Raw genomic sequence first — 25,088 nt, forward strand, 5'->3', positions numbered from 1 at the left:
TGGATCACCTTTAGTCTCTATACCTCAAGTCATCAGACCACAATACATATAGAGTAAGACTGTAAACAGACATTGATGTTCAATCTGCTTAGAAGTGGTTTGCAATAAGTTATCATTTGTCTACAATATTAATTTGTGTCCAACAGACCTGGATTAAAATTATAAATATTATACAATTTAAAAATTCAATTAAAATTTCCCAGTACCTCTCAATTTTTCTAACAAAATCCACAAATGTGAACTAGATATAATATGTATATGATATATGAAGGTCAAACAGCTTTTTAAGCCAACAGAGTCATAAAAGGCTTCTAAAATCAATAAGACATATAAAACTGATGGCAACCTTATAAAAATCATCAAATCTTTTAGCCTGGGTGACACAAATATAGCATTTCACACTGTAAGCAATTTCCTGGCAATGTAGGCCAGTTTACCTTTGCACTATGAAGGGTTTTTTTGCATCTCTAGACTCCGAGTAACTGCAGAGGTTATTTGGGGAGCAGACAACCCCATAAAGCACAGTGCAGGACCAGGAATAGCAGCTCTTTGCAGCTAAGATGTGGTGGTGTCACACATGGGTCACCCCACACCTTGTGAGCAAACAGCCTGGCTTTGCTTTCAGGGTGATGATTGGTCTCCAAGGAAAATGGATGCAGAGCAAAATAACTTAATGGAAGGGGGGAGGTTGTAGCAGCTGATGCAAACATTCAGTCTCAAACCCTGGCTCCCCAGCCAGCCACTTCCAGAGACCACAGCTACACTCCCCATAAGATGGCAAAGGGTGTAGGGTCCAAGCTCCCTGTACCCAACCACCCTCCACGGATGGCCAACAGTGCCACTGCAAGTTTCCACAAGGACAGTCATGTGAAATCCATGACAAACAGCCCAGGTGTGATGTCAGGACAGCCTCAGGCCTCCAGCAGAGCCCTGTTGATGCTCAGAGTGCAGTCACGCATCCAAGGGATCAGACCCTTCTGACTGGTCTCAGCCAGGTGACTCCAAAACCCTCAGGCACCTTTTGTATTCAGTTTGCAGAGCCTACACTGTGTCCAAAAATGTTCAAATCACATTAAGCTTCTAGGCTGTTTTTGAAGATGAAACTGATAAAATGGGCATGTGTGCTGTTAAAATTTTAATAACATGATTTTTTTTAATATAAACAAGCAGATTCACACTTTTCACAAGTCAATCATCTTTGACTAAAAAGGATTTACAGGAAACACCAAAGAATGCCAGCTAATCCCAAATTTTAGGGATCATTCCTTTAAACCTTGCAGTTACAATGTGTGTGAACAGATGCAGAAGGTACTGAAATTCTCTCACTGGTACCAGGGGTGCAGGCAGAATGCTCTTCCAATGATTTCAATACTATCTTTGATACTTTCTACATCAAAACAATGCCAGTTAGAACACTGACATTTAATCCTGTGGCTGTGAGCAGAGGACACAACTAAATTTACTCTGTGGATATGCCCTGAGCAGTAATCTATACAGGAAGGGAAAACACTAACATAAAAGGTAGAAGGTTCATCTCTAACACCATTATGATTTTGAAGATGAACTGAAATAGGAAGGAAGATGTGAAACGATGTCACAGCAGATCTTTATAGAGAACCCAAAGAAAGATAATGTTGCCCAGAACCAGTGCAGAAAACATGGATGTTAATAAGATTTTTTTTACATCTGTATTTCTGGCCTGCTACTGTGTGACACTGTTTTCTGGAACACAATGCACTATTTCAAACACAGAAAGAAACACTGTCCACTGAAAATTAATATGTGGTAAGAACATTCCTTTGCAAGACGTAAGTGATTTAATAATGAGATTTGGGGTTATGTCATCTGACCATATTGTTTCTAACGTCTTTATGGCAAATTAACTAACTTACATTTCCAGCATCACAGCCAGGCCTTCAATTTTCATTCCAGGATGATATCCACACAGGATGAGCTAAGAATTAATGAGAAACACTGAGCAAGTATCAGGACACACACTGTTCTCAACAATGCCACTGCCTCAAAGGTATGTTTTAATGTTGCATTATTTTTGTACACATGCAATAAATTTTTGCCAGTTCATGCAAGTAGATGTGGCACAAGGATATTCACTGATGTGGCATGATACCACCAAAATGCATGAGAGGCAACCCTACACATTTAGGGCTGGAACAGCTAAAGAAAATTCAGAGATATAGTTAGAGGCTGGTTAGTTTGTCACTCAACCAAAACCAAAACACACACAAATTCTTGGCAGAACACAGTTAATTATTAACTTTATTTATCATCTTACAAAGTAAACTGTAACAATTCATAAAAAAAAAGTCCAGAACACTTAAACCACACATTAATAATAATAAAACCCCAAAACTGCAGATCACAGAATTAGACTCCATTAGGCACATTGTTGCACTAAGTGGCACCCATTTAGAAGAAGCAACAGAGCCAAAAAAACCAGTCATCTACACAGAGATCCAACATGAGCAAATGGAGCTAGATTAATACAGCAAATTCATACAAATTCAGGATAAGAATAGAAATCAGACATGCTTTTCCACTCCTGTTTGTTTTTAATTTTGCTAAGACAGAAAATACTATGTTTGCTAAAATGTTTTCATTAAGAAAAAAGCATCCACATTTAGGACAACCTTCATTTATTACAAATACTGCCCTTCTTACACATTAACATAAGCTCATAATGGAGCATTTTCTTAGATCAGTCACAGTCAAGGGACAGAAGAAATTGCATGCAGCAATACCAATACCCTCTTTCACAAATTTCCTGGCATAACTGGACTTCCAATGTTGCCTCTGCCCCTTCCCTTTTTGGTCTTACTGAAAATACAGCAAAAATAAAAATGTTAGCCCTATTAGTTTCAGGTATTACAAATTCTCCTTGACACCAGAAGCTGGAGTCCAGTTACTCTGAAGCAGAGTGAGAGTCAAGCTCACTTCTTTAAGATGGGACATAAGATGAGGAATGCATCAGTGCACTGAGACAAGAAATATTTTAAATATCCACAAATGTTAACATTATTACTTCTTACATTAAAAGACTTTAACAAAAAATTTATTAAATATGGAATTACTGTACCTTTTTATGACAGTCATTACTGTCATTTACTGATAACTCTGGTAATTATTTTGCTTTAAACAGTTGTAAATAAAACTTTATACCTTCTTGATAGCAAACTTACATTGTTAGTCATAAATCTGAGTCAATTCCTTCCCCTGAGCACAACTTTCCCTCTGAGAGTTAAGTGTACAAGAACATGGCCTGACAGGACTTATTTCATGTATTTTCAGAGATGTGACAAGGGAGGAAACAGGAAATAAAAATCAAAAAGAAGAGACAGCCCTTTTTAATCAGTGTTTTTCTACACCCTACTCATGCCCCCCATATTCCCATGACTTTGGAAATACACTCAATACAAGCTTGAAATTCTAAGAAAGGACCCACTTGCTTTTGGTTCTACAATCTACATTGCTTAAAATTTACAAGATTTTATTCAAATGGGTCATCTGCATACTGTTTTAAGAAAGATATCCTGGGTCAAACTGAAAAATTTTAATATCCTGATGCAATCCAGAGCAATAGTTCTGAAACTGGTTGGTGGATCCAGTGATGACATCAGCTCATGGGAAAAAAAATGGGAAAAAAAATGACCAAAATACAGGATGTCAAAACTAAGAAAAAGTATTTATTAGCATCTCTGATTAAAACCAGATGCTTTCAATTCAGAAACTATTTTTCTGTCAGTTCTATTTTCTTCTTCCTGCTTCTCACTAATGACCTCTCCTCATGAGGAAGCCAAGCAGTCACCTCCATGCCAGGTCACCAGCCACAGGCTCATAAACTCTGCACTGGCAGCACACAGCACTCAGCAGAGGCTGCAGCAATCCCTGGTGTGATGCTCCCTCTTCTTATTTCAAAAAAAAGTGTGAATGTCAACACCTGAAAACTCCACATCTCAAGGCAAGGTTATTTTACTGTGTCTTAACCATCTGTTAAATAGATAATTTCTAGGAAATGTGAGTGCTCTATTTAATTACCCCTTGGGAAAAAAAGCAAGGCAAATGGGGCTGCTGCAGGACAGAATTCAGGCTGGCTTGCATTCTTCTATTTACTTGCATTTCTCTGCAAAGAGCTTCAGTTTTGAGGCTGTTCTCAGGTTGTCTGCTCAAAACCAAAGGTTTTCCTTGGTGGCTGAGATACCCAAGAAATGCAGCTGGGCCAGGGCACAGCAGAAGCAGAGCCCAGGTTTCTGTGTGGCTGCTGGTGCTCTCACTGACACAGCTCTGCCCCAGGTCATGCCAGGCACAGGGAGCAGCACAGACCTGACTGCTCACACAGGAACTCTGGGCACCCCAAATGTGAGCCAGGCTGGGCCACACTGAAAATCTCCCTGCTCTTGGGAGATGCTTAATGGCAGTCCTGACAAATGAGGGTTTAGGGTTTCAGGTGCTACTTTTACAGCACACTAATTCTATGTAGGAAAGGCAACAGATGGATTGAATTCTTATTTCATATATCGAATCTTAATTATGAGAAATTGTGGAGAAAGTGGCCTAAAGAATTGCTTAGGTGTCTATTGCACATTTACACCTGTGCCATATTTCCAGCCTGAGTGCTGCAACAGAAATCAAATGCTCTTTGTGTAAACTGATCCCTGATTTTCAGACACTAATTTTTCATGGCTGACTGATGTGGACATCTCATTGGTTACCAAAGTCTGAACCATCCTCACCATCCTCACCATCCTCTTCAATATGCACAAAACTCCACTGAGTTCGTTTTTTTAATTAACAGAAAAAAATCTAAAAGCTACAAACTTTAGATGTTTCTGGGCCATGAAAAAACAATGTGATAAAAGATCACAATTAACCTTGAAAATCAACCATTTTTTCCCAATATTATATACCCAACATGAAAAAATAAACCCCAAAATTATTTTTACACTAGAGACAGGCTTTAAAACCCCCGAGGAACAGAGTGGGAAAGTCAAATAAGTATCCTGGAACACCAACCCAAACATTTCCAATCCTGTTGCATCTTTTTTTGGTAAAGTTTAATTGCAGAGACACGGTCTCATTCTTGCTGGGATCCAGCTGCCACTGTTTCCCTCTGAATGCAGCCACGAAAGCCACAGCAAACGTGGCAGGAGTGAATGTGTGCTAGCAGGCCCTTCCATTCACAGTCCAGCACATTAATCACGATATTAAGGAATGTACAGAACTAAGCAGGGGCACAGTTGGGTACCACACACATCCTCAGCTGTCTCAGCTCCAGCCACAAGCAGGGGACAGTGCAGAGGCCAGGGCAATGCCACCTGAGGGAATCCCACTGAACAGCACAGCCTGTCTGAAGGGAAACAAAGCCTTGGTGCTGAAGAACAGATGCTTGCTGCTTCACTGATGAAATGTTCCAATATTGTGTTTTTCCCCTTGTCCACTGGACACTATTACTGTTTTTCCTTCATTGCCTGTGCCAGATTTAAAAAAAGGGCAGGAGGGAATAAGAAGAAACATGTGTTTCCAAGACTGCAGTTCCTGCCTATTAAAAGAACATTTTAAAAAAGTAATAGCTACATCCAGAATACTATTTATCCAGCTTTAAAAGTGGAAGCATTTAGTCCAGTAGAAGAAAAGAATTTAAAGGACTATCAAGCTTATTCCTTCTTTAGGACTCCTCTTGCAGTGTTCAATACTAGAGCATTGTAATCAAGTGTTGTCTTGATGATTTTGAAAAATGAACAAATTTATTCCAGATGTGAAAGTCTTTGAGGCTAACGAACTCAATAACACATCAATACTGCAAAGATTGTGGAGATTAAAAATAGCAGCAGAAGGAGGTTTTGTGTTCACTTCACTTCTACTGGAACAAAAAATGCTGAACACAGTGTATTCTCCCAAAATGGCTGTGATGTCTCCTATAGTCTTTCTCATACTGAATTCTTTACATAACCAGTTGAACTCTTTTAGGATTATCTAGGCATCCTTTCTTTTCACATGCCCTTTTGGATGTTTTCTTCTTCTAGTTCTAGTTCTGCAGGCCATGCCTGGACAGCAGAATCCTTAGCTATGCAAGCCCTAAGCACATGCCCACTTATAATCCAGTGTTTCAGCTCTAATTGGTTTCAATATGACTTAAGCCCATAATAAAAGCACTGTGTCCCATGCAACTATGTTTGTGCCTACACATTTCCATAAGCAAATAAAATAATCCACAGTTGTACAGCTTTATAACACTATTCTGATAAGAATTTCTTCTACATAAATGTCACACTGCAATTTCCAGTCCAGTCAGTTTTTCACAGGACAATCCACAATAAAATGCCCCACAGCTTTTTATGCTAGACTGTAAAGAAAGATCTAACACTTGTTCTTGGCTTTAAGTGGTAGCAGAGTGCTCCCAGAGTAGCAATTCCATTTCCAAAAGTATAATGATGTCCAGCCTCAATACACTCTGTTATATCAGCCTGAGGTTTGTCAATAATACATAACTTCATGTCTGAATCTAATATTTTTTTAAGAACCCATATACAGTATTAGTTTCCCAAAGATAAGAGATTGTTCTAAACCTAAAGATGAATCACCACTGGAGATCTACCATCTGGAAACAAAGTACAGCTTTTCCTGCAGCACAGGAAAGAATGGCATCTAAGAAGAGCTGTAGCTCATCCACAACACATTAGACCCAAGGTAGGAAATACAAGGAGAACATTTTCATGTCTGTCTGATCAGCAGATATTTGAATTTCTTATGACCTGAAAGAAAAGCTCAGACAAAACAGCTATCAACTTATGAATCCTTGAGATGTCACAGGGAAAAAAAAGGGGTGTGGGGGATAATCACTGCACACTGTATTGCGCTCCTGGTATTTATATTCTGGAGTGCTTATTGACATGTTAGTTGGAGACTTAACTTTAAGGGCACATATTCATCTAGAGGTGTTTCAGGAGAACTGGTCATCAGCAAGCCAAGCTGCTATTGACATAACCCACTGCAGCCTTGCTGCCTGCCCTGCTGAGGCTCTGAGCAGAGCACAACACCGCTTCTGCCACTGATGGGAGGTCTGACACGCACCTCCAGCCACCAGCCCAGGGACAGAGGAAGGACTCTGGCTCAGAAGCAGCATCCAGCTCTGCCTCAAGCTGCTGGGCAAGTCTTAGAGCCAGCTTTGGATTTCAAAGCTCTTTTCCTTCCAACCCAAAACCTTCTGTATGTCCGTGTCCCTGTCTGCTAAACTGATCTTCCCTCACATTATTTTCCCAGCCAATTATATGGGTCTGAATTTGCTGCAGTTTTCAATTTGGTTCAGTGAGAGCCAGAGCCCCTACAGATAGCCAGACACTGCAAATGGAAAGGCACAAGATGTTAAAGTAAATCTCAAGATACATACAACAGAATTTACCTTTATTGACCGCATATTTTGAGGTACCAAAGGTCATAATGGTCAATTGTTCCAAGGCAAAAGACATTGTTGCAAATTCAGCAAAGGCAGCATGTAATTCCTTTCACGTGACTGAACAGAAACACACATCACAAAACTAACTGTAAAAGAGATGTCTTCTAAGTCTGTTTAACAACAAAAGCATCGTTGACTCCTTTGAAAGGGTGTGAGTCAGTATGAAAGCCAAAACACTACTGAGAAGCAATAAATATAATGGGATTAAAATTATCTTCTTGCACCAGACAGCTGAGACTGAGCATCAAGAAACCTCACATACCCTGGTGTGATTTAGAAGGGCCTCCTAGTGACAGCGATCTGTCCCTTGTCCTTCTTGACCTCAGCTGCTATTTAAGGAATTGGGAGCATGGTGGGGAAGGGGCTTGCACATCTGAGCCACAAGGCTGTGGAAAAATCCGTGACTCAGAAGGGGTAACTCGCGCATGCCTATCCCTGAGGGGAGCTGCTGCCTCCCATAACATTCCCTTAAGTGGGAAGATTTGTTCATTTGAAGAGTCAGTGTGTGAGGTTTTTCCTTCCCCTCCTTCTAAGAATGTATATTCCTTTATATCTTTAAATATGCCTACATACACACACACACTGCTCGCAAAAAATAATGACGTCTGTGCATGAATTTTTACATTCCAAAAGCTACTTCCTTAAATATCACTGAAAATAAATCATTGCCTAAAGAGATGTTTTCACAGCTAAATTCTTAAGTTCCTTAACGTGTCACATTTAGCCTTTAATGGAATACATAGACCATAGTCCACATTTTTATGTCTAAATTTTAGTTATTCTATCAGTGACAGACTAACTTCTTACCTTTCTCACCCTGTAGCAGTGGGTAGAAACAATTGTGTACTCGACTTTGCAGACCATTATTTTTACTACACAATCAAAAGTTTCTGTTATCCAGATCTTATTAAACACATAATAGAGGACTAAACCACCATAAATGCTGGACATCACAAATGGACCAAGCTCTTTGAATCAACTACATTTTCATACAGTTTAATGAAGCCAGACTAAGTCATTGAGGGAGCCATGAGGCTTCAGACCAAGTTCAGTAGATTCCAAGTACACCAGGAAAACACCATGATGAATGGTAAAAGGAAGATGAAAATAAAAAAGTAGTCATAAATCTATCTCATAGTCCTGAACAGAATCTTTTATCTCATGTTGAACACAGCAATACACTCTCAAATTCCTAAAACAGAACAATTTATGCCTTTGATATACAATGTCAAAGGACAGAGACACCGACCCCTTGGCTTCTCCCATTCTTTTGATATTTTGAAAATCCTGCGAAGAAATTAAATATCTTCTCACCCACCTCTCAACTGACTCTTTTTCCTATAAGAAAATGGCTTGAATACAGTCTTCAGGAAATTACACTGTTGGATCCAGATTTTTCTTATCCCTGAGCTGCAAACCCAGCCCTGGAAAGGAGGAGACAGATATTTTTGTCTTTGGCTGGTGATTACAGTAATTGGTCTATGAACCACATTTTTTAAAGCAATACTAGAAAAAGCAGAAAGAGCAAGGCTGGAGCAATGCTTCCTTGCTTCCTCATGATTCCAGCCTTGCAGCAGAAGGTAAAGAGAAACAGCTTCAAAACGTTTTCCAGAAGATGGCTGCTTAGATCTACTTGTATTCAGGAGGAAAGGCAATCCCTGTATTCTCTCATTTCCTCACTGTCTTGAAAGCAAGGACCTGCCTTGGGATTTGAAGGTGATTGCACATGTTTGGCTGCAGACCCTGCCCATGGCACGTGTCTTCTGACAAGCTACTGAATGTGTCCTTCACCACAACATACATTGTATGATGGAATTCCTCAGCTGACATGCACTCTCATGGAGTTACTCTCTTTTGGTTCCAAATTTAATAAAGCACTGAGGAAGCACAGAAAATGAGACACACTATGGTCAGTTCCATTCTTTACCTAATGACCTGACCTTAAACATATAGTGTAGCATCATTTAAACAAAAAATGCTTGAAGATCCCTTTCCATTTACTCAATAATCCAAAAGAAAAGAGTGTTGATCCCTTGATTTAACACTGACTCTCTTTTTTAAGCAAGCAATGAAGATGCCAATAATTTTTTTTTCCATACAGGAGACAAATATGCTCGTTCTGTGTGTGACAATTTGGTTGAAGTTAAACTGGCAGTATCAATGAGACTGAAGCACATGCCTAAAATGCCTTGCTGAACTGGGACCATACTCTACATAACATTCTCTCACAAAAGCTATGTCCAGCTGCTCACTGAACACTCAGGAGATGATGTGAATATGGCAGTTCTTCCATATTTGAAAGCTGTGTTCATAGCCCAAAAAACACAGTCCAGTTTTGCTTTTTTTAGAGAGGAAAAGAAAGCCTGGTGGCTGAGAAAGTATTAATAGTGTGAGGCCAAAGATTCATCTGAGGACCACAGCCACCAAATCACTTTCATAAGAAGGTTCACTTGGGCTGTTCTACAATGCCAAAGTATTGGTGACTGATTCTAGCTCTGCTGGGGGACTCATTATTGCATTATTCACATGAAACTTTGAAAAAATATGCACTATTTAATTGCATGATTAAGCTGCATTCTACTCTCAAAACAGATTTCAATAAAAGTAATAAAAGATCTCATCAACATTCAAGGTATTTTCATATCTAAAATCAGTGTTAATAAGTAATTGAACAAAATTATTTTCAGAGCTATTCAGTTCTGCTCATTTCCCTGCTCCTGACAGAACCAAAGGAAACACTTTTCCACAGATATAAACAAGTATATACTTCCATCATCCAGAAAAAAAAAAACTCAGGAATTGTTTAATTGACAGTCATATACCTGAGTGATGATCATAATGACAGTATTAAAATTATCACGAGCACCCTTCCCCATGCTTGGATGCTAGTTCATTTACATAAAATGTAAATTTACTGCCATTATCAAGTTTTGCATACAAAACCCAGTAACATTATTTTAAGGGAAACAATTTCAGAACCAAATACCTGTTTAATGCACTGTGCTTCACCTCTCACGTGGCATACTTTTGCTGACTATCACTAAAGTGCACAAGTCATAATTACATCCAAAATTTTAAAACTTGGTGTTATAGCAGATCTCAGGTACAAATTCACTGCAGGAGAGGCCAAGTGTGCCATTCCAAGAACCACACACAGTGTGAGATCCATGAGAAATGTGCTGGGAAGCACAAAATCACTTATCAGTGAAAGGGTGGAAATTCAGGGGGTATCACAGAATACCTGAGGATGGAAGGAGCCTCTAGAGATCACCTTGTCCAAATCTCCCTCTCCAGCAGGGCCACCTGGAAAAGGTCACCCAGAACCACATCCAGACAGTTTCTGAGCATCTTAAAGGACAGGGAGTCCACAGCCATCCTGTGCAAGGGTAACAGTGCCTCACCATAACAAAATGCTTCCCTTATGTTCAGTGAAGTTCTATAAATTGTTTTATTCAGCAGAAAAACTGGATTAAGATGCTTCTATACATGCACCCCTTCTCAATGCATCCATCTTTTTCTCCATGCCTACTGTTCAGAACCCTGTCCTGTTCTCAGCAGGATGCAGTTATTTCTGAAGTTGCACTTTACAACAGACTGTTGAATTGATCCAACTCTAAATGCTACAAAAAGAAATTTTCTTTCCTCAGGGGAAGGAAAAAACAAAAAAAAATTCTACAAGATTTTCTTCCTTTTCTTGCTTCTTTTGATTTTTTTTTTGTTTGTTTGTAAACCAAGACATCAATGCAATCATAACCCACCTGCAAACAGCAGCAAGGCAGCAGTGACAGTGAAAAGGACTTAAAATCCAGCTTCACACCACAGGGTGTACAACCCCCAGCCCTGCTGTTCCAAGTTTGGGTCCCCAGGAAGCTGCATTTTGTGGGCATTAATGCTAACACCAGAGGCTAAACTGAGCACAGCACTTGCCCTGAGCAGAGAAGAGGTGCAGGATACAGCAATCACACAATCCAGCTCTTCTCCTCAACATAGGCCGGGTGCTGGAAAATAGGTGCAAGTAACATGACTCTGCCCCAGCTGGCACTGAACCTTCCACAGCCAGGAAGTTCACAGAAGCCAAGGAGAAGGCTCTTTATTTTTTTTCTTCTTCTTTTCCACATACAAGTGTGAAAGGAGACACGCTTCAGTATGTCAGGGATGTTTTACAGCCATGCTGCACATTGTGCTAAATGACAGTGCTGGGGAGGGGCAGGGTGGGAGCAGGAATCTTTATTTAGCACTGGGAGCAGTAATTCAGCCCCTGACAGTCACATGAATGCAGCCCTGCTGAACACAAACAGTGCCTTTCTCTGCTATTAGGCTATTAGGCAGATAAGGCTCCACTCTGGATTTGAAAGACTTACCCTGACAAACGATCTTGCTCCTTCTTCACCCTGCAAACGGTGGCAGAGAACTGGAGGAATCTCAGCACTTTCCTCTGCTTATATAACAGGTGTACTCATAAATATGCAAAGATGATTTGAAGATGCAGTTTCTAATCCATGCTTTATGCCTGAACAATTTAAATTACTTTCATCATGTAGACAGCACTGCCAGCTCTTTGCAAGTAGTTCCTTTATAATTTTAGTCTCTATTAGCTGTATTTTTGTTTAGTGTGGGTTTCACGTGAATTGAGAGGGGAAAAAAATCCCCACCCACACTGAATGGGGATATAATTAAGAGAAATGCATTTTTAGATGGAAAATAGATGTCATGACTTAGCTCCAGATCAGATTTCAAAAAATTTAAGATGCACATTTTCCATAAATGCCTCACACTGCACGGAGAATATCCTAATCTAGCTCTAAGCAAACACGACAAAGTAGAACTAAACAACAATAACCAAAAAAGCAAACATCAAGCATGACTAACAGAACACATCATTCAGCTAGTGTCTCTACAGACTGTAAGTTTCAGCAGTTAACAAGTGTGTTATCCCAAGACAAATATTTGTTTGAAATCAATTTAAGAATAAAAGATTTCAATTTGCAACATGTTGGCCCTGACATGCTTCATGAGCAATCTTTCACATGTGAAAAAAGAAGCAATTGTAAAAGGGGGCATCACATGAATGACCTGCATGATCCTGCACCAAGACTACTGTTCTAGTAGTGGTGGAAAGAGGGATGACCAAGGAAGGTGGGGCAGGATGGTGGAATGACCCTGACAGGCCACACCATACCCAGATGGCTTTAGAGAGAAGAAAGTCAGAAATCAAACAATGGGGAGAGAAACAGAGAGGTGAGAAGAAGCTAAAAACTGAAATTAAAGGCACATATGCTGGCTTTCTGTCACACAGAAACAGGTGATGCCAACCATGTATTTAAGCACCAGAAATGCTACAGAGCTTTTGTGGTAATGAGTTCCTTCCAGCAAATGGGTGACAACTTCTCTAAATATGGACTGGTTTCCCAGTCCTGAATGAGGTCCCCATCTTTCCTTTGGGAGTAAATCACAGCCCCTTGTTCCATATAAGTAAATGCTCTGTCTCAAACACAAAATGTGTTCTTAGTACCACCAACAACTGCACACAAAGTGAAGAAAAAGTGTCTGTTTCTTTCTGCCATACACCCTAGCACAGACCCTTAAATATCACAGACTGCTTCTGACTATTCACAGACCTAGCTTTAAGGGAAGTACACCCATTAGTGCAGTCCTGATGCCAGCACAGCTTTTGCCATTTATTTTTAGGTGAACTGGACTTGATTCTGAGTGAAAAAATAAATACAAGAATTTATTTTTGAAAAACTTACACTCCCTCCTTATTTGAGCCCCTGAAAATGAAGCTTCAGCTTTTACATTGAAAGTACTTCCATACTTCTATATTGGGGAAATTTCAACCAGTTTTCAACTGTAATTCCTTTTGTAATTTTATTGCAATTCCTACTGTACTCTCCTAGGGGCCCAGCTCTGGGAGGTGTGGCTGCTTTATTGCCCACGCTGGGCTCAGGGTGGAATGCAGAATCCAGTGAAGGGGGTAACCCAGTCCATGAGAAGTCATGCAACATTCTCAAAAGGAGCCTGGAGAAGAGCAGGTGCACAGTATTTCAGAACAATGTGGGCACTGAGATGCTTTATCCTCTCTTAACTCTAACACAACTATGTAAGCAATTTCTGAGGAAGAAGGACACGTTTCACTAAATCTTAAGTAAGACATTTAGGTAGCATCTACTGCCTACCATTTTCAAACTATCACTTTTTACAAGATACCCATTACTTTTACTCTAGGGAGAAGTTAAGGGAGACTTCTTTGGGTGTCTGAGTTAGAGCAGATTTATGACAGAGTAAAAAACCTGTAAAATGGTGCTGGTTTTGCAACATGGAAGTGATGTTTTGGGAGAGGTTGCTGGCAGTTTCCTCCATGTCTGAGCACGAAGCTGTTGAGGGTTAAAAGCTCACTTTAAAGAAGAGTTGGCTTCTTCTTCCCAATTTCAGTCTAATCTAGTCCTAGATACGCAATTTGCTTTGGTCTGAAGAAGGCACAAAGGACCAAGCTGGCAGATGAGGCCTGGTGGTGTTTCTAGTATATATCCTGCACCAGAATGGCTCATGAGGAAAGTCAAATCTGAAGCTGTATTTGTTACTTACCAGAAGTAACCAATCAAAATGTGTGTTTGAAGAAACATACATGTGCAATTTCACATTTTGAATGATGTACAATAGACATAACATTGCGGGTGATATTTCCTTATCAAAATACACAGAAAAGCACTTCGCAAGTCAGCCAAAGCCAGACCACCACCTAGGAATGACAAACAGCATCACACTGTAAGAGAACTTCATGTTTCAGAGATTTTGTGCTTTTTGCATGATCTTCAGGACAGAAAAGAGCCCAGACTATTTGTTCAGTAGTACAAAGAATTGGTGCATGAACCAGCTGGGATTCTCCTCAGGAGAGAGAAACTGGCACTGATGAGAAAGGGTCCAGGGCCTCCCATACTTGCTTGAAAAGTATCCCATGGAGAGAAAGCTCTTATGGACTAGGTTACCCCAAGTTACCAAATGTCTGTGAAAGGTCCAGCAGTCAAAGATGAAACTGAGCATTGCTGTGGCTATTTCTGGCTGAATGCATCCCACACACAGCTTCCTCACTTCTCACAATCACCTCTCCTGGCCACACAGCATCTTTGGTAGAACAAAAACAGACAGGAGGCTGACTTTCAAAGCCAAGGAAGAAATATCAGACTTGCTAGGGCCCCTCATCTTCCTCACAATTACCACCAGCAGACAATACCAGCCACAGCATTATTGTGCTCAGGAAGAAAAACAGGGTCTGCGTTAAGCAACAACAAACATCTTCTCCCAGTGCAAACAAAGGAATATGTTCTCTGTTTCACCTTGCTCAGAAGTGACTGCTGGAGGTCAGACACCAGCTTTGTGAAACTCCCAACAAAAAAACAGTTGTCACAGACATTCAGATGGCAGCACAAAGGCACAGAGCCACTTTTGCTGCTCCTACACCTTCACCCATCACTGCAATGAAGGGCAAATACAAGTTACCACAGGCAGCCACTGAGGCAGAAGCAAAGACATCACAGCAAAGAGCCACCTTAGGCACAGGATGCAGGAAGGATTCATCTTCAGAGGAAGTGAGTACCTTCTTATTTTTAATCCAAATTATTACAATGGACAATATTTTAATGTAAAAACCAATGATTAAGCAAAGTACAATAAACTTTAAGGAAGCTTTTAAAAATGTTATTTTTCTGCTACTTCTTGCTTACACAGAAGTCCCCTGAGCTACAGACAAATATATGAGTAGCCAGTATTTAAGCAAGAATTATCAGAGCAGCTGCCTTTGATACCCTCTCAAACTCTAATGTATGCACATCCTTACAGTGTTCAATATTGACTTAAAACAAATTACTACTGCAAGTAAATGTCAAGTCATCTCTAGTAAAATACTAAAGACATACAAAACCTGAAACTCTACGATGTTGCAGTGCCTTTTGGAGTTACCAGGAAAACATATATCATAATATTGGACCAGACATTTAAAAAATGCCACTACAAAAGTACCTGAAGCAGTGTATTTCTGGTCAAGGATGGATTCAGTGGTTTACATACCTATGTACACACACAAACTTGTTACATTTATTTTGTCTTAGAAAAGAGCCATCCATCAGTTCTACTTGTGGGTTGATTTTTTTTTAGAAAGCTGTTGAGTCTTCTCTTCTATGCAAGTGTTTCAGTGTTTATCTAGCGTTATTAATATTTTCTGTCTTATCTTCAACCTCCATTTGTCTAATTTCCATTCCTAGGCGTTGAATCTTCTCATGTTTTGGACTGCTAATGTTTTACAGTATGGGAAAGTATTCCTCCATCCCCAACACAAGACTTCTCAAATAATCAAAATAAACTCCAATCTTTCTCCTGGCAGACAATGTTTATTAGGACTGCTTTAATCCCCAATGTCCATGACTCTACTCTTGGTCACTTTTCCAGATCTCTTCTGAACTGCTTGTCCAATTCTGCCAAGCCTGTGGTATGGATACAAAAATGACTGAATCAGCATTTGTAAGAGACTATAACCTTGTGACAGGAATGTGCCAAACTTTACCAGCATAAAATTCATAAACATAAAATTCAAGACTTCTTTTCATTATCATAAAAAAATATTAAATTGAACTGCTGATAGTCCCATTGTTGTTGCTTAAAATAACAAATCAACATTTTCTATTACAGCATGGAGAAAATTTGAAGTAGAACAAATTAAAAGTACTGCATGTTAATTTCCCTCTCAAAAATAAACATCACTCCCCAGTCCATCAGTATTTTTTCCTAAAAATCCTCTCACTTCACAACACTCAGAAAACTTAGAGCATCTACTAAAGAAAGTATTCATTATTTTTTCAGATTGAAAAATATGGCAAATGAAACTGAGCTCTTCCAGCAAACTCAGCAAAGGAGTTTGCCATTATCATCATTCAGGAAAGACCAGGGATATTTCTACATTTTCCTGTTTCACTTGGTAATTGTTGTTTGTTCATCTTCAGGCACCTGCCAGAGAAGTCTAGCATTTCAATTTTTACTTCAAGATTCTTCAGTAAATTTGAACTGCTTGCATCCCACCATAATTTTATTTGTTCACACATTCATCAAAATACTTGATTGTTTAAATATTTCTTTCAATAAGCATAAGAGGCATGGCACCAAAAATTCTAAATTTTGCTTATTCTCCTTGCAATTTTAACAATGAAAAATATGAGTTACTATGACTAAAGATATTGCCTCAAAAGAAAAAGGGTGAAGTTTTATTATTTGTATTACCAGAAAGAAATTTTCTGCACAATTCCAGAACTGTTCTGTAACGTGATATGAAAAGTCCAAAGAGCAGTTTGGTCTATTTTCTCACTAAAGGCAGTAATAGACACAACACCCCTGCAGCCATCCTGCGAACACCGTGTAACTCTTCCTGGAGGATCCACACAGATGGAAGAGTCCAGGGCTGCTTTCTCTGTTGCTAGGGTCTCTCTATTTTGCCAGGCTGTTTATGGACACATGGACATCCACACAGTAGGAAAAAGAGTGTCAGAACACTCAGTTTGGGTCTCTACGCCAACCAAAAGTCTCTGAACTTTTGCTGGCCCAGGCAAACTTTCAACCACCAGCCTACCAGTGAAAAACCAGGCCCCATTACTTACACTTCTGTGTTTGTCACAGAGTTCACTAAGAAACATAAGAAACATTTTCCTGGCTTCTGAGCAGCTCTTACCAGACTAGACGTACAAGATCGTTTTGATATTTTAATCTGAAATACAGATCAAGCCAAGATTTGAATGAAGAAACTGCAGATGTCACAGTCTGGAGATCTGGACTCTGAATCCAGAAAGACACAGGACCAAACAGGTCCTAACATCCATTTCTACTTACACACACAGACAGCATTTGAAGAATCCCTCTGTCCCCTCCACTGCCACCATCCTGCAAACCCAGCCATACACATAACAGCAAAAACCCCCTCAAGCATCCTAAATAATAGCATATGTGTGGTTGAGTCTTTGGAAAGCAAATAGCCCTTCAAAAGTCAGAGGAAACACTTTTTCTTCCAAGTTATAATAATACTTCATGAGAGTCCTTTCTCTAGTTATCCAACCACTTAAACAATAGTATTAAAAAGAGATCACTGAAATATCAAATACTTTTCAACATTAACTCCTGCTGTAAAATAAAGTGGCAATCATCCACACCCTGGCACTTGATGCTGCTCTAAGCACTGCAGGTGATGTGTCCAATAGACTGTGCCCACCAAACTGCCAGGACTCTGCTCTCCAAAAAGGGACTGCAAGAAGCACTCTGGCACACCTCCCTCCATCCCCTGAGAGCCATGCACAGAGTGTCCTGGTAGGATTTCACAGGGCTTTAAGGGAGAAACCTCCTCTTCTGTGGCAAGAGGATCCAGCTAAAGCCACAGTCTTCCCAGCATGTGTCTCAAGTTGTATTGCTTTAAGTATTTCTACTCCCATATTTGCTGGCTTATTGCAGAATATGATGGTGTCCCCAATGTTTTAAACTGTTTTAAAGTTGCACTTCATACTAGTGATAAATAATACTGGCTAGCAATTAGAAGCCCTAGCTAAGATTAACAGGGGAAAAAAACAAAAAAAAATTATTTACACAGGTCTAAAACAAGCCATTCCCCAATGTGCTGCACCAAGTGGAGTTAAATAAAACCAGTTCCCATCTTTCAGTGTATGTTTACCCTAGTAATAGAAGGAAAGAGCAGAATTCTGCAGAGAGCAAGCATGTTTTGGAAATGCCCCCACACCACTACAGTCAAGGAGGGAAGCAGGAGCTGTGGTTACAATCAGGAAAGGCTCTTCACAAGCCAGGAAAAGACTGCTGCATCCAGAGCCTGAGCTGGGGCTACTGACAGCAGGGAGGTTCTCAAGAAAAGGGGAAAAAAAAGGAGGCGGGGGAGGAAAGAAGGCAGAATGGGATCATCATGAGTTTGGCAAAAATTAAGCTCACCCACTGGGGAAGATAGGGGAATATACATGCATAATTTTACATGGATTAAGAGTTTGTGTCAAATCTGTGATGCACTGTGGTGAATTCTTATACTGCAGTGACTCATCTTGTCTGACAGTTGCTGGGGAATTAAAGCAGTTATTTTTAAAAAATTATATGTCCTGCTTGACGTGTTATACAAATAGCCTCTTAAAAATTAAAACGCAGTCAATGCATTTTTAAGTATAGGAGAGCTACGGTACATTTAGGATTCTGTGTACCATACCACAAACAAGCTAGGAACACCTAAAGGAATCTGCTGATATCCCTTCAGAGAAACAGGGATCTTTTTGCAGTTCCCAATCCAAATCCTGCATCAAAAACTAGATTATAATTTGTGCTTTTAGACAGCATGCAAACACCTTTCCACCGAGAAAAATTAATACAAAGGAAAGAGATGTGCTAAACCCAAATTCCTCCGATACCAAAGGATACTTGGTTTGCTGGAATCAGAATGAGTGCATTCCCCTTGTGATGGATTGACAAAGGCAGGTCAATCCCTCGCAGGGAAAGCAGCAGTTGACTCACAGCCACAGGTGCACACAGGTTTGGCGAGGGGAAGCAGCGCTGGCTCCTGCTCAGGGCAGCACAGCCATGCAGATGTGCCCCGAAGCTGCAAAGGGCAGCTCCTTGCAGCCCGTGCTCTCCTCAGGAACACACTGCTTACTCCCTGCTTTGCCTGTAAAACTGACACCCCCTCGGCAACTTTCACACATCCTCGGGAGAAGCGTCTGGAGTATGTCAGTTGTGTAACACAGTAAAGATCATCTGAATGATCCATTAAGTGTAACCCATGGGCATCAGCGCTGCTCCACGTCAGCTGGCAATAAAGGTATATTTACAGCATGCCTCCAGGACAGCTGTTCTGGGAACATCCTGCAGATTTGCATAGGCTGTTTTACAAGGCATTACCATGTACTTCTACACAAGGAGTGGCAGAGAATTCTTTCAACACCCGGTAGAAGCCCTTAAGTCCAGAGAGCACAGTGAAGGAAGCAAATAAAAATATTCAAAATAAAAAAAAAAGAAGAAATTCTTCAAATTCCAATGCCTTAAAATACTCATGAATGAATTGAACCTGTTTTTAAAATAATCAGGTTATTATCCCTCTCCAACTTGAGCACCATCAGAGAAACAAAATAGCTGATGAGAGGAGCTTCATCATACAAAGAAAGGGTTCTGTTGACAGTGTTCTTGATTTCATCATAATTTCCATGATATCCAGTATATTTTTTAAAGCCCTAGTCTTCAACATAAATTATATGAAAATTCCAGCTTTATGTATTTTGAGTAAATTAGTCCTCTCTCCACCAGAAAAAAATAACTGAAAACACGAGCCAACTGCATCCTAACAGCTCAAAAAACAACAAGAAGCAAATGTGAGTGTTGAATTTCTTAGTTCATCTCTCACCTAAGCTCAGACACACTGCCATTACTCAGGTGATACTCACTTTCCAAGCAGAGCAGTATCTCTCAAGGAGTGAATTAAGAGGATGACTCTGCGTCCCAAATCACAGAGGTGTGCTAGTTATTGAAATTTTCACACTTTAAAACCTCTCTGTGAGTGAAGTCAGCTGGCAAATGTTGGGGAGAAATAGTAACAAGAGAAGCTAACTACACATCTCTGGTCTCAACACAGCAACTACAGACAGACAACAAAAGACACAACTTATACCTAATAAAATAATAAACTTGGCCAGAAAGTGACTCAATCAACCCAAGCAATATTACCAAATATAATTGAGCCAGTCAATACAGTGAAAGTAGAGGACCAAATTAATTAGGTGACTGCAAGTCCAGCGCCTTTGGGAATAAGTAATCACTTATTAAAGATCTGCTGAGACTTTTTTTGAAAGTGCTCCTTGGAGAAAACCTGAGACTTTCAAAAACAGAAACCTGCTATGCTTTACATGTTTAAAATGGAAGAGGACTGGAAGTATATTATGGAATATAGGGAGAATAGTTTCTGAACAGGATGGTTTTCAAATTTTCCATGTGGTGTCTGTGGTTCTTTAAGTGTTTCTGCTATGTTATCTGACACTTGGATAAAATACTGGAAGAAATATAGAGCATCTTTGGCCAATTAATTTTGGTTCACGAAATAATTGGAAGGGCAATTTAACCTTGTATACCCTGCAATTAAGGGCAAAATGAGAAAAGGGGGAGGGGGCATTTCTTAAATTCTTAAGTGCTTTTAAGAATGAAGGTGTTGTAAAATTACTTTTTTGGTCTTGTTTTTTCTTTTTTTTTTTTAATAAGACAGCACATTTCAGGACTCCTGGTTTTATTTAATCAGTTCTTCAGTTAACAACCCCCAAGCTATTCTAAAAAACAGGATGATTCATCTATTTCCACCCAGTACAATTTTATACATCGTTAGAAAACTAAAACCTCATAAAATCCTAAGCAGCCCCGAAGTACAGCTACTGCAGAGTGACATGTTGATTGCATCAGCCTAGAAGGGCCACTTCTGAGCAGTGCAAGCTTTAGCAGCTCAGGGAAACTACCAGAGTGCCAGAGAACATGTACATAACATACCAGCACCAAGCATGTTCACTCAAACACAGCCTAACAAATGTCTCTAGAACATCTGGAATCAAGGATGATTCCACAACTTCCAACATTTAAAAAATTTAAAGCGCTGTTGAGCCACTGTGTCCTGAGAAACACAGAAACAACATCCCCTTCCCAAAATGCAGTGAAAACACCAACAAGGAGTGTGCTGCTGGTGCCTGAGGCTGGGTGTAACACTACATGACACCACATCACTGTGAACATGGCTCTCAGAGTGCCAGGCTCCTCCTGTGGGGCAGGCAACCTGCACACAGCCACAGAGGAACCTGCTAAGCACCTCTGAGCCTGGCTGATCCCCACCTGCCAAGTCAAACTAACGAAACTAACAAAATCTAAAATGGTTATTCTCATTTGCATCCATAGTACCTTTGAAATTGCTATGTTTAAACCAAGAAAAGCCCATTCAACCACAGCAAAGGGGAGGTGGAAGGCATGTGGCTTGCCCACAGTAACCAACAGGTTAGGCTTGTCACAGAGACAAACATCCCTGAATACCATTACATGCCTTCTGACCTTCCTCCTCCCTTTCAACAAGCAAGCAGTGCACAACAAACAAGCACTGCTAAAAAAAAAAAAAAAAAAGAAAAGAAAAAAAAGCACTTTGCTCTATGGTCTACAAAGCCATAACCCTACGTGCCACGTGCCCAGCAGACACTTCCTGAGGCTCTCCTGCCACATCCCTGCTGCCAGTGAGGCAATGCTGAGTGTGCAGCTGAACCAGGAACTCGGGATTTGGCTACACGGGGTGGGGAAATGCCACGGCCACAGTGAAACGTGCGATGAGGACTAGCAGCGATTGTTGTGATTGCAACACCTGCAGGGTGCCTGCTGTGCTAGTGGCACAGTAACCAGGTCTGGGCACAGGGACACCAGCTATTCTATGTTCAGCTTCAAGATGCACTGCGTGGGTAGGACCCACGCTATCACACTTCCTAGAGCTAGGAAGGAGACAGCTTTAGCTCACAGCTGAGCAATAACCACACAATAATCCTGCTGCTGCTCCTCTACAAAGCAGCAGCCCTCCTTCAGAAGCTGTTCCTAAAGCTGCACTGGCCATGGCAGGTTTTGGCACAGAGAACAACGTGGCTTGGGTACAGGCAGCAGCTCTAAGACCCACAGCACCCAGAAATAAAAACTCACACTCAAACAATACAATAAATACAATATTTCAGAAATGCAGCACTTGAAAAAACATTTTCCTAGCAAATCTGACTTGGGAAAGCCCTTTAAAAAGGGGCATAAATTACAGCAGTCACTCTGCTCCCAATATTATCAATGAGACCCAAACACATTAAAGCATGCAGTTGCCTATTGCCTCCAAAAGTCTCCTGCTCCACAAAGGCAGCAGAGACACCCTAACACATCATGAGCAGAACACATGTTAAAACCTCAACCATGTGAACTTTTATTTACTTGCATAAGTGTATCTCAGTGAATGAAGGCAGTGGACAGGCTCATTATGGCCAAGCAAAGCACAGACATAAGGTACTGCATGTTCAGGGTGTAAAGAAACACAGAGTTGCCTTGAAAACCATTTAACTAAGGAGTATAGCATGGCCAGAGTATGACTTCTACAGCACGATAAAACTGTACAAATTATTGATCCCACTCTCTGTAGGGACTAATTTTGGGAACAGGCCAGGAGCTGCAATATGCCTAAAGGTAGGAGCTTTAAAGTAGCAAATTATTTCATTTTCTCAGGCATTGAAGACTGTCATGCACTTGACTAAGAACACACCAACAGCAGCCTGGGGGAAGACACTGAAAATGTGATATTGCCTGTTCTTTACCTGCCTCCCAATTCCAACTGATCCTCATTTAGGCTGCCACAGTCAGAACACACGAGCCACCCCGTGTGCTGGGTGCACCACCAGTGGCACATAAAGAAAGATACTGTCAGTGGCCTAAACTCATTCCAGATCTGGCTGCAGGGAAGTTACAGCACTGCAGATACAGATGCCCAATTTCAAACCATGTCCCACTTCCTCAGAGCTTTCTTGGATTATGCTTACAGCAACAGAAACCGCACCATAAAACTGCATTACAACTTTGGCACACTACATTAGCATATTTATTGAGGGTCTATGCCAGTTTGATTTCAGGTTTTTTTGGAAGCATTTACTAACAGATGTTTTAATTAGTATCTCATTGGTGTGTAGACAATGATGTGACACACCAAGAAGCATTTTCTGCATAAAGCAACAACGTTACATGTACCATGATACAAACAGCTCTTCCCACCCTCACTACCACAGACGAGGGCCAATGGACTGGCAGCGCATCACAGAAAGGCAATTCTGTATTTAACTCCTCTCCTTCAAGTTTTCAGGGTACCGACAGGGAGGGGGAGGCACAGAAATGAGAGCCACAGGCAATCTCAGTAGTTCATTCTCTTCACCCTCAAAGCGTTAAAACACAATGTCAACATCAGCTCCTCCCTGCTGATGAAACTGGCCCCAGTGCATTTTACTTTCTGGCTCGGAGCCCTTACAAACCGTTACAAAAAGACAGAAGACAGACAGACAGCTCAATATATTGACCACTTCCAATAACTAATTAGGGACACGCTGGGTCATTTGTCCCTTCTATGAAGTGCTGTAGCCTCTTAGTGGTGAACGAACCCTGATTTTTGGGGGCCATTATTAAAAAAAAAAAAAAAAAAAAAGGGGGAAGCTAATAGCAGATTTGCGTTCCAGGTAAGAGCCAACGCTAGCATCAATGCACATGAATACTGCCCACTCTCTTCCTCCGGGAGACACCGATTACATCTGATACACTAAAACCGTCTCCACGACTCTGGTCGCTCAGTGGCCACCAGCGAGGACACTGACAGGCACTGCTCGCTGCCTGCCTGTCGCTCCTTCCCCGTGCTGGCACACATGGAAGCGGGGAGCGGGAGCCGGGCTGAGGAGCGGAGGGCGGGCTGGGGCTCCTGCTCATCCTCCCTGCCACGGCAACAGCTCGGGCTGCGTGCGCGCCTTCCCAGCCCGGGGACCGGCGGAGCATCACAACCAGCCACGCCAAGAAGCCACCACAACCTTTCAATTATACATTAAAAAAAAAATCCCACGAAAAAAAAAATATATATCGTTTCGTCTGAGTGACCTGACTAGTATTGTCCACAACGACCTTATCGGGGGTGTTTTGTTGCAGCCGACACACACACGCGCTGCGTGGACTCCGTGGGAGTCTCTCGATGCGGCCACAGCGGGGCTGGCTCGCAGGTACACGGCACGATTCCGCCAAGCCGCGTTTCCCTGGCAGGGCAGGAGCCCCCAGCAGCCATCCCCACGGATTGTTCCAGCTCCCGCACCACCGCGTGCGCGGCCGAGCCCCGCCGCCAGAGCCCCCTGCCGCCCCCGCCCGCGCCGCGGCGGAGCGCGGGGGGCTCGCAGGTAGAACAAAACCCCCGCGCCGAGGTCCCCGACAGCGACAGGGGCCGGCAGGGGAGTCCCCCGGGCGCCATCGGGCTGGGGCCGGCCCCGCAGGGCCGCAGGGCGGAGGGTGCGCGATGGGGGAGCGGGCCGGGGGTGCCGCGCCGCTGCCGCGCCGCCCGCGCCCACCCCGCCGCGCCTTTACCTTCGGAGAGCTCCAGCTCCAGCTCGGCCAGCCGGGCCCGCACCTCCAGCGGCAGGGACACGCTCTCCAGGCTGCGGTCCGCCATGCTCGCGCGGCGGGGACGGGCTCTCCCCTCCTCTGGCTGCCCGCTCTCCCCCTTTGTCCGCGGCTGGCGGGGCGCGGGAAGGCGGCGGGGCCGCGGCGGGTGGCTGAGTCCTCCCCGCGGTCTCAGCCGGGCATGCAGGGGGAGGCGGGCGGGCGGGCGGTCCGCGCGGGGGAACGGGGCGCGGAGGGAGGGAATGCGGAGGTTTCTCCTCTCCTCCCCTCTCCTCCTCCTCCTCCTTCGCCGCCTCCTTCAGCGGGGCCCCGCCATGGCTGCTCCCGCCGCCCGCCCGCGATCGCTCCGCATCGGCTCCTCGCCGCGCCCGGCCCACCCCCCGCCCGCCGCCGCCCGGCACCGCGGCGGCGGCTCCCCCTGGCC

At 42.2% G+C, this 25,088-nt stretch overlaps 1 protein-coding gene across 2 annotated transcripts in view; it reads right to left on the reverse strand.

Moving 5' to 3' along the window:
* Nucleotides 1-24,854, reverse strand: part of DIP2C (disco interacting protein 2 homolog C) — a 311,802-nt gene extending 286,948 nt beyond the window's left edge. For both annotated transcript variants that reach the window (XM_058800262.1, XM_058800269.1), the window contains exon 1: nt 24,629-24,854. In XM_058800262.1, coding sequence (XP_058656245.1) covers nt 24,629-24,713 — 85 coding nt within the window. In that variant the 5' untranslated portion in view covers nt 24,714-24,854. The remainder of the gene's footprint in view (nt 1-24,628) is intronic.
* Between the last annotated feature and the right edge of the window lie 234 nt (nt 24,855-25,088).

Source organism: Ammospiza caudacuta, chromosome 1 (assembly GCF_027887145.1).
Source record: "Ammospiza caudacuta isolate bAmmCau1 chromosome 1, bAmmCau1.pri, whole genome shotgun sequence".
Taxonomy (NCBI): domain Eukaryota; kingdom Metazoa; phylum Chordata; class Aves; order Passeriformes; family Passerellidae; genus Ammospiza; species Ammospiza caudacuta.